Source organism: Selaginella moellendorffii, unplaced genomic scaffold, assembly GCF_000143415.4.
Source record: "Selaginella moellendorffii unplaced genomic scaffold, v1.0 SELMOscaffold_41, whole genome shotgun sequence".
In the NCBI taxonomy this organism is placed as follows: Eukaryota; Viridiplantae; Streptophyta; class Lycopodiopsida; order Selaginellales; family Selaginellaceae; genus Selaginella; species Selaginella moellendorffii.
Genome location: NW_003314302.1, coordinates 41,909 through 56,234, shown reverse-complemented (window position 1 = coordinate 56,234; position 14,326 = coordinate 41,909). Strand labels below are relative to the sequence as shown.

Genomic DNA, 14,326 nt, shown 5'->3' with positions numbered 1-14,326 from the left:
GTGGAATTTACTGATTGCATACAATTTGCAAAAATTCATTGCACATGATGAGGTGATACTTAAACTTTTTACCATTTCTTTTGCCACTAGTTCGGTTAAGTCTTCTGTGCCATGTTTAGAGTTCTTTATCCCAGCGAGGAGAGCTTTCACTGGCTACACCATCTTGGCATTAAGTTGATAAAGACTAGCATATCTTCTCCCCCATTTTTTTTCATGTCTATGATTGTGCACATCTTCTTTGTTAATGTGATCTTAAAATCACAATCAACAATCTTTCCCACAATTAGAAGGGCATGTAACACTTAGGTGTGTCAAACAGTTAAACTCACCCCTATTTATGTAGCACATGTGGTTTTTAACCTTTATCCTATGGTGATTTACCATAGAATAACACTACAAAGCGGAACCTAAACCCTTTATAAGCCATATGTCACTTGCCATATGTCCAAAGGATAGTAGTGTGGAATCCAAGTTTTAGAGCCTTGGGCCACTGAATGAAGGAACGGTGCCAAACCCCCAAGCATAGAGCCAAAGAACAATGGCACTAGAGCACGGAATGACTCCTAAGCATATAGCCTAAGGAGCGAAGGGACAGGAGCATGGAGCAACTTGGATTAGTTCTAGAGCAACTAGTATCCCAATGCCAAGACCAGTATGCAAAACGGAGCTAAACAGAGTTTCGCACTATTTTGGCATACTGGTGGCCTAACGCGAGGACATGGGTACTTCACCAACTAGCATGAAATGGAACTTGGGCTTAGACCCAAACTAGATGTAAAATAAGGACAGACACGTAAGTGGGAGTTAGACTATGCCTCAAATTAGTCGGCCATACCCAACCTACCCACTATCCCTACTATACATTTAGAACCCCCTACATTCCCCCGTCCCCCTTTGAGGAACACATGCTTTAGGCTTTCACCCCAAGCTTCCCTTAGTATTAGGAGTTAGTCTCTAGGACAAGCTTGAAACTCATTAAATATGAAATGTCTTTAGATTGCAAATTTGGATACGGGACGAACACCATTATATTCAGGATAATCTTTACATTCCGTAAATATGCCAAATGAGTAAATTTAAACACTTTCCATAAATAGTATTTGGGATCAAAATGAAACTAACACAAAGGGCATGATAGTGAGGGTGTTTGGCAGACATAGTAAGTTATCATTTAGTGAATATTGAGGGACTAATTTCAATATCACAGGGATTCTTGATAGTAGTAAGTACAAGCCAATAAAAGGAGTTTCTCAAACTAGGCCAAATATTCTCAGTAACAAACACATAGGGTTCCTACCTTATGTTTATCCAATTTAAGTGTATGGTCAATAACCAGTTTTTCAACTAGCTCAAGTGGGAACTAATAACAGGTCTAGCAATATTAACCTCCTGCCGTCGTGGCAGTAAGGAAAGAATATCTGAAAGTACTAGCCGACAGATAACTTTCAATATCCGAATTCACATTCGCGACACTCTCCCCCCCTAGGGAAGAATTGATATCCTCATTGATGCATACTCGAGTCTAGACCACTGGCAAGGAAACAACTCTAGAAAAAATTCATGGTGATCACACTATGTGAGAAATGCACCAACTTAAATGAGTGAAAGTAACCTCTTTGACTAATGCAAATGCGCTACTAGCTCAGATACCTTCCGGCCGTCACTAACAAGGAAATGACCAATAGAGTTAGCCACCCTTGCTGCTATAGGTGTCACCAAACTTACAAAAGTGTGATACGCCTCTGCCTACAGGGACATAGAGAGAGAAGCTAGAGGCCCCAACCCTCTTGAGCAAAGAAACCAAACCCGTTAGTAAGGTTTAAATAGACTACTATAAACAGGTAGTTAGAGTTGTTTACACGGTCAAGCCCTTTCAACAGAATAAGGAACATCGACAAAGAGGCGGGTTATGTGACCAGCCGACTGTAGCTACCCCATGACTAAAGATTTCACCATCCAACAAAATTCAATAGCTAGTGTATCATCAAGGACACTCAATGACAAAACATAACTATCAAAGATTGTAGACAGAATGCTAAATAACTTACAAAAGATAATGCAAAGAATACAAAGTATCATTGACTGGTAAGAAAAATGTTTACAAATGTATCATCCGAAAGAGATAACATCCAACCTATCAGAAGTGATAGTAATAATAGTCAACAAAATAGAATGAATATTGCAAAGAAAACAAACCCTCATTCATGCCAACTATCACACTAACTAATTTGAATAGATCCTAGTCAATAATACCAAAGAACCAGAGTTGCTCAGCAAGTGTTAGCAACATCCTACCGATGTTTCAAACCTAAAAGACCAATCCAGAGCAAACCACAAAGAACATGTGGTAATGCGAAAAGCCAAAAGCCATCAAAGAAAATAACTATCATAAAAGATTATCAATCATCTTATCATTGAAAAGATGCATGATCACTGTCGAAGAAGGAATCTACCATCCCGAAGAATAGCAAATCATTCTAAATCAACAATAACCAAGCAAAACTTTTTGACAAGAATAATCAACTATCCTAAATTATAGTCAATCATTACCAATGATTGCCAGATGCAAATACTAATTTCAACATTGAAGCTAATGAGCTAAAAAAATGTTTTCCCGAACAACTTCAAACAAATGGACCACAAGCATGAAAACTCAAAGAACCAAAAACTCAAAGAAGTTTATAGCCAAGTCTTGTATAACAATGATCATGAGTCTCATATGAACTAATTTCAATGCTAAAGAAGAAATCATGGTACAACCCACAATATCCTTCTCAACACATCCATAAGCTAAACTTCATAATGTGAAGCTAATGAAAAGCATGTTTGCATCAATCCAAAAGTTAACCATAACAAAGCTATGCTCAACAAGTGATTATCTAATCGATCCTCCATAAATCCATCTATAGCAGCATGTAACTCACTTCACAACAAGCAAAAGAAGAATCATCAATGATCGATATATCCCAATAGAAATCAAATAAAGACTCAAATATTCAATATCGATCACTAACTCATCCTTTCGTAAAGCTAGTATAGTCCACGACTATATCACTTTTCAAGGAAAAGCTAAAGCTCAACCTTTACTAAACAATCTCGTCTAAAACACAACTAACTCAATTTGCCACTCAGCTTATTTGAATGTCAATACAATTTTTAATTAGCAAATGCACCAAATGCCAAAAACACAAAGCTACAGCCCAAACATTAACACTTTGCATTGAGACTAATGAAACTCAATATCAATCCTACAGAAAAATAGAAAGCAAGAGTGAATCACCACTCAAAGCTCTTTAGCAACCAAACTAACCAAACACGAAGATATCTGTAAGCTTCTGAGTTTGGACTTTCCGAGAGGTCACCCAACCCAATACTATTCAAACCCAAGGATGTTTAACCCCAAATATCCCAAGACTATTAACTGATTGAAAAAGGGGGTGCACTCTTATTCATGGGCACTTTCCTTCTATATTTGAACCCTAGGACCGTCTCTTGAATCGTTCCCTTTGGTTGTTTATAATACCTTAGTTAGTATTTGAGACTAATCCTTCAAAAATACTCAATTTCAGATAACACATCATCAAAGAGTGATTCACCACATCCAAGACTCAATAAAATCCAATACTATAGACCAAACATAACTAAATGATATTGACAAAGGAATCGACATGCCAATATAGAAAAACCATGCAAGCCTAATGACATGATCCTCCGCAACACCATCCGGTAAAGCAAGCCCATCACTGCTAAATCTTCATCGAGCACAGCAAGTGTCTAATAATTCTCGACAAAGTTTACAAGCAATCACTAGTTGCCAAGCAACCAACAATCATTCTTTCAACTTACCTTCACAAGATCCAAACGCTAAACTCATGTCATTGAGTTATATACTTGGCCAATATGAACATAATACCCCAGGCATGTGATGTAGTTACGACTATAATAAAATGCGTTTAAAAGTTCATTCTCATTCACTATTTCTAGCTTGTTGTCTAGCGTCTTTCTTGTTCAAATGGTGAGGAAGGCTTGTATATGCTGGCAGGGTCATCGAGAATTCAATGGCACAACATTGTGTGTGATTGCTTGGTATATATGATCGAATTGGTAAGGTCAATGGCATGTTTGTGCTGTTTGTGTGCTGGAGCAAATCAAATATATATCTTCCCTTCCACAAAATTTGATTGCATGACTACAGTGGAGATGCACCTAAGTTAATACTTTTTAATGATCTGTTTGATCAATCTACAAGGGACTTTTCCTTTTTCCTTCTATAGATATAGCTCACTATAATCTTTTAAACATGTACACTGCAAGTTATAGTTTTAGATTTCTATGGTGTAATGTCACCTAGCTCTCAGTAAGCTCCTCCCTCTAGCTCACCAAGACATTTTGCACTCCTTCTCCAGCCAATAATAAAAAAATAAAATAATAATATTTTCCTTTCACTTTTAGAATTCTATAGTTGTTTTTTTTGATCCCAGCCCATCCATGAGAAAACCTTAATTGTTTTCTATCATTCTGAGAAGAAATGATATGTAGTCTAAGTGTATGGCTACAATGCCATATACTAATATTAATATAATGGGATTTTGATAGCTGTTGGATTGATTTTAATTTGAACCATTTACTTCTATGTATAATCTAGGGGTTTTGGACTAATTGATATATACATTTCTTTATTCCATTTCCATATTCACACATACACACACATATATATAAACACTGTATATATATAATTTTATTAGTGTAAATGAGATGTATACATATGTATATGTATGTGTATATATATGTATGTATGTATTTATGTATATATATTATATACATATATCATCCATAAGCCTTTACATCTCATTTACACTAATAAAATTATATGTATACAGTGTCTAAATATCATATATAGAAGTATAATTTCCAAGACCTAAGCAACAGATGGTGGAAGGGTGTTTAAGATTAACAATTCATTTAGTGTTTTAGTAAGAAATTCCTAGTTAACCATTTTTTTCTCATCATAAAATTCTTTTATATTTCATCAACAAGCTATGTATATCTGTTGGACTGATTATATGGTTTTTACGATTCCACGACAGAGTAATGTTGTATCTTCAAGATAAATAATTTCTTTTTTTTTAACGAGTTATAGTGGGGTGGAATTGTATCTATAAAAAAATAAATTTATATATTTTCCAACTAAATAGTAGACACGAAAATTGCAAATAAACATTTGGGAATTTATCTACTTTAGTATTAAATAACTCTTCTATAGTAATGCAAATTAAGTAATCAACATATTTATAGAATGTGTAGTTGTATTGGAGATCTCTTGTTTGGGAAGAGTTTAATATTCTTTAAACAAGAAGATTTATATTGCTTCTTTTGCCATTAATTAATTTCACAAAGATATTTTCTCCAATTTAGTCTTTATTGCTCACTACAATCTGATTGTTGATCAAATGAATGTGAAGGTAAACTTTCTAAATGACAATTTCCGTTTGTTCTTTCACTCAACTCGGCAGCAATGTCTCCAGATGGGTCACTACCAGCTTTGGATTTAAGATGGGAATTTAATGCGAGCGAGAGAAAGAGAGAGGAGTTTTTCACGAACCATGAAGGCTTGATCCTCAAGAACAATGATCTAGACGAACACCAATTTGCCCCAAAACGCGAATTTTTCGTTACCTGGAGCGCGTGACTGATTTGAGGAGCTCACGGGGCCAACGCTCCCAAATTCCTCATGCCGCAACCAAATCTTGATCACCCTCTCGATCGCGCAGCTCCCAATCGCATCCAGGGAGACCTCCACGGCACGCTTGCTCAGCAGTGGATCCCCAGCCTGGAGAACCTGTTGGGCGAAGCAGTTGGCCGCTGGATTGTGGCCCAGCGATTGCGAATGTCCCCCAGGGATGGAGGGAATGGATTGCTGCGCCGCCGTGTGGAAGCTCCGGAAGGGCGAGATCTCCACCACATTGGGCATTGCCAATTGGACGGCGCCATGGGAGGAAGATCGTGAAAAAAGAAGAAGAAAAAACCCAAGTACCCAGCAAAGTGGACTTTCGACAGGATGTGCTTTCACAGCCTTGTGTCCTGGAGGCGATATGTCAAGAACACGTTTCAAAGCAAAGCTATGTTCGAATGGATCAGTGAATGCCTCGACTTTACTCCTGCTCTGAATGCTTGCGCCACCTTCAGCCGACGAAGAAAAGAAGGAAATTTCATGGATAGAGCATTGTATTTATTTATTCAAATTCTTGCATTGATAAATGCTAGAATACTTCAAGAAAGACAGCAAGTATCTTATCGAGCACACAAAATCTAATAATGTACATATCATCACATTATTTACACCACTTGGCTGCTAACTCAGTTTTTAATCGACATATGTCGATTAAAAAGCGGAGCGGTCAACTCTGCTTCATTGCACTCATACACACAGCTTAGAATTTAGACTACACTCCTTCCAAAGGCAGCTTTATTGACTTTGAAAGAGGAGGAAAATGGAGCTCCTCCTTATCAAAGATCAAGGCTTCAAAACTTGTTCTTCTCTTGATTTTCTTTTGTTAGAGACCGCTAGAAGCTACGAGCAGGCGGCAGTGGTGCCATTTGGATTGACGAAGCGGCATCCATCTGGTAAGTTGCAGCAATTGTAACACGCACCGTCGAGTTCTTTGTTGCCGCACACTACTTTCAAGTCGAGGTTGCAAAACAGCGGACACACTTTGCTACTTCCTGCAAGAAGAATCTAAACTTGAGGCTCGTCTTGGAATGAAAATCCTGAAAAAGAAGCCCTTGCTTACCGGCATTTTCAACTCGCAGGGAGTGTCCCGAGCACGCTGAAACAAGCAGAGCAAAGATCAGCAGAATGGGCAAAGGAACTAAACAAACGAGGAAAACACAGAAGGATGCATACCCACTGAAACCACCAAGAGGAAAACGATCAAAGAGGCCGTCTGGAGTCCCATCTTCTGGAGAAGCATGATCAAAGGCACCGCTTAAATAAGTACTCGCCGTTCACTTCACACGTGGCACCGAGGAAACACATTTCGCATGATCCACCATGGAAAATGCGCTCGTTCAATCAGCTTATCTGAATTTCCTTCTCGAGACGTTAAATGAACTACCAAAACTGCTTTTAAGATTCACGTATCTTTGTGTTGCAGGTCGCTTTGAGTTTGATCATCCTGGATAACGCCAAACTCACGGCCAACAAGCCGGAGCAGCACTTGGAGAGACTCCCGGATTTTGTCGTCTCTAAAATGATTTCTTCCCAGGATTAGATGCTGCAAAGAAAAAACAGAAGTAAATCCTTACCTTGAAGTTACCAGATCACAAAGAGGTGAATAGAGTAACAGCAAGTGAGCACGCTCAGAAGCTCCTTGCTCGGAGCCATTGGAAACAGATAAAGAGTCTCTAATGGTGGACAGCTTTCGCTTTTGTGTTGTTCCCGCCAGCTGATTCCTAGATGGCTTGAGAGTAGTCGCGGTCAGTGGATGAAGTACTAATCTCGAGAGTTCCTCGAGCACGCAGTACATCTCCTCTTTTCGCACGCTTGGTAACAAAGCCCCTTCTAAATCACACAATCAGTATCAAAAAGAACTTCATACCAGGTAAATGAAAATCAACTTACCATTAAGTTTCTCGTCGAACGAAAACTGGCGGATGATTACGTTGCATCGTCCCATCAAAACTGGAAGAGCCATCCTACTCACAGCGATCCTTGAAGGATTCACTAGACCTTCATCGCCACAGCTGCACAACAAAAAAAGGGGGGAAAAACCATCGTCGGCCAATCCAAGTATAATAGCTACAATACCTGCATATGTGAAAGAGCTTTTGAAGACACAACAAGGAAAACCTCCCGCAATTGTGAGGCAGAAGAGCAGCACTCTCCAGAGATAATGCACACGTTCGAGCAGCGCAGCGATCAATGAGATCGATGAATCTCGAGATGACATCTTCCGGAGCATCTTCGCAACACGCAAAAACTTTCTCAGACAAAACGTCGAGCATGCAAGCCTCTAAGCTTTCGTCCGCTTTCAGAGCTTCTGCCGCAGGTTCGCCAGAGGGAAGCACAACTGCTCGACCGCAGGTGCCTACTAAAAAGTTCTCGTATGTCTCGATCAACTCCTTCCATACGTGAGCTCTGACAGTACTTATCCTGTCCTTTCCAGAGGCCTCGGGGCTGAACTCGTCCTGTAGGATCCGATTGTAAGCTTTGACGGCTGTTCTCCATATACCGGCGTCTGGAAAGTCTCGCCTCATTGCCATACACCTGAAAATATATTAGCAAACTACACTGTTGAAAACAGACGAGGACGTACCTTCCAAGCCCCCCAATAATGTCAGGAAGAACAAGTTCCTTACTATCAGATGGCATAAGTTTGTACAGATCGACGAGGATATCCGCAACTTTTTCTGAAAATCCTTGTGAGATGTTTTCTTGCTGCCCGTTCGTTGTGCTACACTTGGAGCTAGGAAGCTTGCTGAGAGCGGACTCCAAAGTTTGCTGTTTTGTATAAATCTCTTCACCCAGCTTACAGTGTTCGCATTGTTCACCACCTGGTAAATATGATACGAGTTGCTGGAAATACGATGGCCACATTGGTGCAAGGGTCGCATCGAGTGGTTTTATAGTGGGGAGAACTTCAAGAGATGTCCTCTGAACTTGAGGAATTCCGCCCTGATCATGAGTACCATAAGCACAAAACCTTTACATCTTATCACAAAAGGATGCTTACTCGACCAGCGGCAGAACCATCGCTTGAATTCACGGGATTACGTGATAGCAGGTCTGTTAGAGCTAGAAGGCGTAAATATGTAGACTGATCAAACATTTTATATCCTTGCACATAAACTTCGGCTGAGAGAAAGAAAAAGAAAACAGTTTTTTATAACATCGAACAAACGATTGCGTACCAAGACTTTGAAGTAGCTCTTGTTTTGCCTTGGCCATAACCTTGCTGCTTGAATGGCACACATTATAAACAATCTTTTCGTAGGTGTTGAATGCAGTCTTGAAATAGTCCATGCCCACGCTTCCCTGTAGGAAACAAGAGGCGACTTGCAATATTTGATTACTAAGAACAGAATAATACCTTAGATGCATAAGCCACGACAATTGTTTGTAACGTACTAATTGCTGCAAGGGCTACTTCCTTGCTGCCATTAACGATACTTTCCTGTCCAAATAGTAATATCGTCGTCCATGCTGAAAAGAAGACAAAGATGATGAGTGAAATCACAAGCTGTTTATATCATACCTTCTCCAAATTGATCTAGAGTTTGGAACAAATGTAGAAAAGGTTTTAGTAGGCGTCCTAGTCCATTTAAAACAAGCACCAAGCTCTCATCCCATTGCTTTTGAGCGGTATTTCGACTGTTTCAAAAATCCGCATCGTCTGACAAGTTCACAGGTAGATGCCAATACCTGTGATGTACGAGCATGTGAACTGGTTTGCCACCATGCATTCCCAACTCCTTTCCAACCGACTCTTCCTTTGAAGAGTTTGCCGCCTGACCGTATGAAAACATGAATGAAATCACAAAAAACATGGCTAGCAAAAACGCTTACTAGGTGTCGAACTGTTTCTACCAGTGGAAAGATCAAAATCCACAAACAATTGTCCCACAAATCCCCTGAGAACCTGTGGCCATGACTGCTCACAGATTGAAAAAGAGTGCGGATTGCTGAATTCCGGACCTACACAATATGCTCAAGTGTTAAACAAAAACCTCCTGAAAGAATTACCTCCGGCCTATCATCTGTCCCAAGCTTTTGTATAACACCAAGCACTGCGAGAAGCAGCGTATCACAATCCAGGTCCTTTCTTCCGGATGTAGCTGATCCTACGTTCCGATCTTCTGTTTCTTGAATTTCATGGTTGACACCTCTCGCAAAAAAATCTGATGTTGCCCATAAGAGACCTACAGAAGTCAGACTAATATTAATATCCGTCTTCTGTGCTCCATATGCGGCAGCAACGTCCACACACCTGCGATGAGATTTTACTTCAAACACTGAAAACTGTGAGACAAAGCCGTACATGTCCATAGCAGTCGAAGGTATTGACATGAGACAGTCATTCAGGATAACTTGCAAACTCTGCCACAACAATATTAGGAACATAAACGATCAAGTGGTTCAGTCACAAACCTGGAAACCAAGTGGCACTAACTCCTTGTCACAAGTATTGGCTACTGATCTGGTAAGAATAACACCACGAGCTTAGCTGATTGGCGCCATAAATGCTCACCTTAACAGGTCCAATATATCAGGCCAGCTGTGATGCAGCTTTTCACCATGCCTCTGCACAACTTTAAATCAATAAACACAGAGGTGAGGAAACATGTACCTCCAAAAGATGCAGCAAGATCTTCAAGGAACTTGACTGAACTTCATCCTTTTGACAATTATCGAATAAAGTCTTGATCGGTAGTATGACCGCACATTCAAAAGCGTCTTTTCTCAGTGTCGAGGGATCATCAGCTGCGTCTTGACGCACTTGATCACACGCCAATACAGCACATATTGATCTATCGAGCGCATCCAGAGCCACAGTACGAACTTGAGAACTTTCGTGCTCTGCCAGCTGCGTATAGACAAAATGAGATAGGCAAAAACATGCCAAAGACGGACCTTGATAAAGTGGTCAGTCAGTTCCTCCCAAAACACGTGCGCCCCTGAATACCAGTTAAGAAACGAGTCCAAATTAAAAACCGAGCTTACTGTGCACATTGTTCATAAGTACTGTTATCATGCGTTCAACTGCAAACATTTTTGATCCTGTTTGCTGTCCTTGTGCCCCTGGAGTTCTCGGACCAGAACTGGTGCCAGCAAGGCCAAGGCCTGTTGTTAACCCCTGAACTCCATTGCTTGAGACTTCCATAAGTCCCGCAAGTAGCGAACGGACGGCGGGAGTACTCATAATGCCGGAGCTTTCAAAAAGCTAACAAGAGAGACAACTTATTAGTCCTTTTATCAATGCTTCGCGTACCTGAGCATCTAGAGTTGATAAAATGTTGAAATCACTTGACTGACTTCCTTGATCACGAGTAATCCGAGGAACGACAGTTGAAATTTCCTAAAGTTGCCGTAAGCATGTTCGCATAACGCATACGTATTCTGTTTTTAAATTCACACGGACCTGTGTTGTTGCATGTGGGGAGTGAATGACACGGTCCAGGGCCGCTAAAGTTTCCAAAACCTGCAAAAATAATAATAATAATTCCACGTCCTTACGACGTAGACTTTGGATAGAGCAATACCAGTATCCAAGACGAATCAAGAACATTGTCAAGCCGATGCGCGACATTAAAAAGCGTTCTCAAAGCCTGCAAAAAGCGTTAGGAATCGTGGCGGAGGCCAGGAACTTAGAAACTTACTTGGACGTTTTTCGGTGTCAAAACTACACTCTCTCGCGGTTCTGCAGGTGGTTCGGAGCGTTTTAAGGCAGCGGGTGTCAGAGGAATCAACGGAATGAGATGTCCTCCACTAATAAACACATAGCAAGAACCAATCAATTTGCGTTGTGCCTGCAGCCACCCATCCATTACCTCGTAGCTTTTTCTAGTTCAACTGGTTGTGCGATAGTGAACTTGCATAGAGAAGAAAGGAAAGCATCTCGAGGTTCAACGATGCGAAGCACTCCACATGCCTAGGAAAAGTGAAGTCCAAAAAATGCAATGGCCAACTGATTTCAAACCTGCGTAAACGCTTGGTAGGCCTTTAAAATTTCCAGCACTAAAGCCTCTCCCTGGCACCTGATAATTATTAGCAGAAATAAGTAGAAGCTTGCCTCAATAGAGCAATGAAACAGACCTAGAAAGAACCAGGGATAGAGCTTCTAGAAGCGTACGCCACAGTGCGTTCACCATTGCAATGCAGAGCGTCGCATATGGACCTCCACGTATTACTATAACAGAAGAGTTTGGATTTTCACATCTTGGACTGGCAACCTGAAACAACATGCGATAAAGTATTTAAGAACTCAGCAATTTGTACCTCTCCTGACTCCGATGCTTCATCCGTCAGCGTGGCTACCGTAAAAACAACTCCTAGAAGACCTTCGACAGCTAAAGTGATCGCATGCGCTTCACTGACAATTGCTATAGCAGCTCCACTCACATCGTTATCCAAAGACCACTCAACACCTAATGTAAAACAAATTAGACATAAATTTGAAAGTCACACCGCATTACCTTTAGCTTTGCTGTTGAACATACCCGACACGGCAGCCCAGCTTTCTTCGTTATCATGTGCCTATTGCAAATGGAAACGTTATTCATATAAGAGGCGCCTGCATAACAAACCTGCATGCTGATGACAATGCGCGATAGCGCCTTCACCATGGCCCCAACAACATTCGAGTTTTCAGGCTGCCTGCACAAAGAAGTGTTAAACAACAGTAAGGAAGTAAGAAATCTACGTACATATCAAAAGTTTCGAAGAGAAAGCACAAAATTCTTGCTTCAATGCAAAACCCCTGCTCAAAAAAGAAGAAGAAAAAAAAAGGAGACAGACTGTTATTGTGAAAGAAAATCAAATGCGAGACATACACGTAAGATCTCAAGCACCATAATTCGATGCCATGACGGTAAACTTGCATCCGTACTCTTCACAAGAAAGCTCACAAAAACCTGCGAGTTTAAAATCAACACGAAGACAACCAAGGCAATTGAAGTGCACCTCACATTCCGCCAACACAATTGAACTGTATAGTCTAATGACATTAGCAACAGCTCTCAATATGATTCGCCGAAAGTGCGGTTCACCTTCAGCCTACAATTCAAGTGTCAAAACATTTGGACTTCAATAGAAACACTAACCCCTGTTGTCGTTCTCAAAGACGTAGCTAGCAATGAGCAGACTTGGTTGCGAAGAACCTGCAGAATTTCAATTAATTGCGTGTTTGACAACAGAAAATCCCACCTCTTGATAGGGTCGGATATTTTTGAAAAGCGAGATGTAGTTGGAAAGAACATAGCTGAGGAGGGACAAATTGGTTAAAATCTCAATTTAAATAAAACAATCATACTCACTCAAGCATGTCAAAAGCGAATGTTCGTTGAAGGGAGTGAAAAGAAAGCCACTTTGCCTGGAGTAAAAAAAGACACCAGTCAATCTCTTATAAAGTTCAGTATAAAACAAAAGCACTACCTGGCCACCAGCCGCAAGTGACGTTAGATCTTCAAAAAGCTTGAGCCCAAGCCGGCCTTCTTGCGTCATAAAAACTCTGGATTCCGAGCTGGAACCAGGAGCAGTTTCCTCAGTCCTACGTTATTGTGGATAGTACGCGTTCATTCCTTCCATTATGTGAGCAAACTAGATTTGAGGTACTTACTTGGCTGTCATCATGCTGCGACTAACATCTCCGGAAACCGAGTTCGAGCGTGATGGCCGCCTGCTTGACGTACCCTTCTGCGCAGGCAAATCTTCCGCATAAACCACACGTTCAAATATCAGTGCTATAGCCTGACGTAGAGTCGCAGCCGCAGTACTGAGAAAGAGTGAAAAAAAACACTTCGGTTACGACTGAGAGAGTCTCACGCTTACCTTTGGACGGAATCAGGATTGCGACTCTTACCAAGTAAGCCGAGGCAAAGACCAAGAAGGATTGACATACTATTCTACAAAAGCAAAGCAAAAACTGTAAGTTAAACAGGAGGATACGTACTTACCTCGTCTCCTGGATGGAGCTTCGATTGAAGGATAGTGAGAATTGTTTGCAAAGTTTTCAGCTGGAGAATTTCATCATTTATCTCACAATGCTGCAAAGGCAAAAGAAGAAGAAGAGAAATAAAAAACACAAACGTCTCGTTAGAACTACACTAAAGGAATGAAAAACGGCCAATCTACCTCTTGCAAGGTCTCAAGAATTTGTGGGAACGCCAAAGGAGGTACCGCGTCGTGAGCCAAGAGCTTTTGTAGGCACGAGAGTCCCAAAATGCTGAGCTTGACGTTCCTGGTATCACAGGCAAGCATGTAGAGCCGGAGAACATCATCGTTTCGAGAGATTTGGCTGGGATCAGTGATCGTTCGCAGCTGGAAATATCGCATACGCACGGATCAAACGCAAGAATTTGCCATCACTCACCTTAAGAATTGCGTGCTCAGCTGCATCCTTCACTGCCGGGTACTTGCGTCGAGCTTCCGCCGAGAGAGCTCGCAAATCCGCCTCCAAGGCAGCTGCCAGCGCCATTCTTTGTCAAGAACACTCCTCCGCGCGCATTTGCATTGAGAAATCACTCCAGATCCCAGAAATCTAGCAGATCCGCGAATGCGCGCTCCAATGCTCGCAATCCCCCATCTCTCCAAGCCAAAAACTTAGGGCTC

General features: G+C 41.1%; 1 protein-coding gene across 1 annotated transcript; it reads right to left on the bottom strand.

Moving 5' to 3' along the window:
* Positions 1-6,444: 6,444 nt before the first annotated feature.
* Positions 6,445-14,321, bottom strand: LOC9634763 (protein MON2 homolog). The gene is made up of 42 exons (XM_024684570.1): positions 14,088-14,321; positions 13,850-14,035; positions 13,672-13,761; positions 13,547-13,620; positions 13,335-13,490; positions 13,151-13,265; positions 13,033-13,088; positions 12,923-12,977; positions 12,820-12,876; positions 12,680-12,772; positions 12,550-12,630; positions 12,424-12,476; positions 12,304-12,373; positions 12,193-12,253; positions 11,996-12,144; positions 11,813-11,949; positions 11,697-11,754; positions 11,548-11,648; positions 11,377-11,485; positions 11,260-11,325; positions 11,139-11,198; positions 10,989-11,075; positions 10,721-10,940; positions 10,631-10,674; positions 10,347-10,583; positions 10,248-10,300; positions 10,148-10,196; positions 10,038-10,096; positions 9,743-9,986; positions 9,566-9,694; positions 9,422-9,507; positions 9,255-9,370; positions 9,090-9,202; positions 8,911-9,034; positions 8,733-8,854; positions 8,316-8,674; positions 7,808-8,266; positions 7,622-7,743; positions 7,306-7,561; positions 6,905-7,245; positions 6,792-6,827; positions 6,445-6,723 (listed from the first exon to the last, which is right to left on the bottom strand). The coding sequence occupies exons 1-40, from the start codon at positions 14,190-14,192 to the stop codon at positions 7,134-7,136; spliced, it is 4,923 nt and encodes a 1,640-aa protein (XP_024540338.1). The 5' UTR covers positions 14,193-14,321; the 3' UTR covers positions 6,445-6,723; positions 6,792-6,827; positions 6,905-7,133.
* Between the last annotated feature and the right edge of the window lie 5 nt (positions 14,322-14,326).

Coding starts and splice junctions, on each gene's coding strand:
- LOC9634763 (XM_024684570.1), bottom strand. CDS start 14,192: ATGGCGCTGGCAGCTGCCTTGGAGGCGGATTTGCGAGCTCTCTCGGCG. Junction 12,631..12,679: donor TTGTGTTGGCGGAATGTGAG/GTGCACTTCAAT, acceptor TTAAACTCGCAG/GTTTTTGTGAGCTTTCTTGT. Junction 9,508..9,565: donor TAGAAACAGTTCGACACCTA/GTAAGCGTTTTT, acceptor TCATACGGTCAG/GCGGCAAACTCTTCAAAGGA.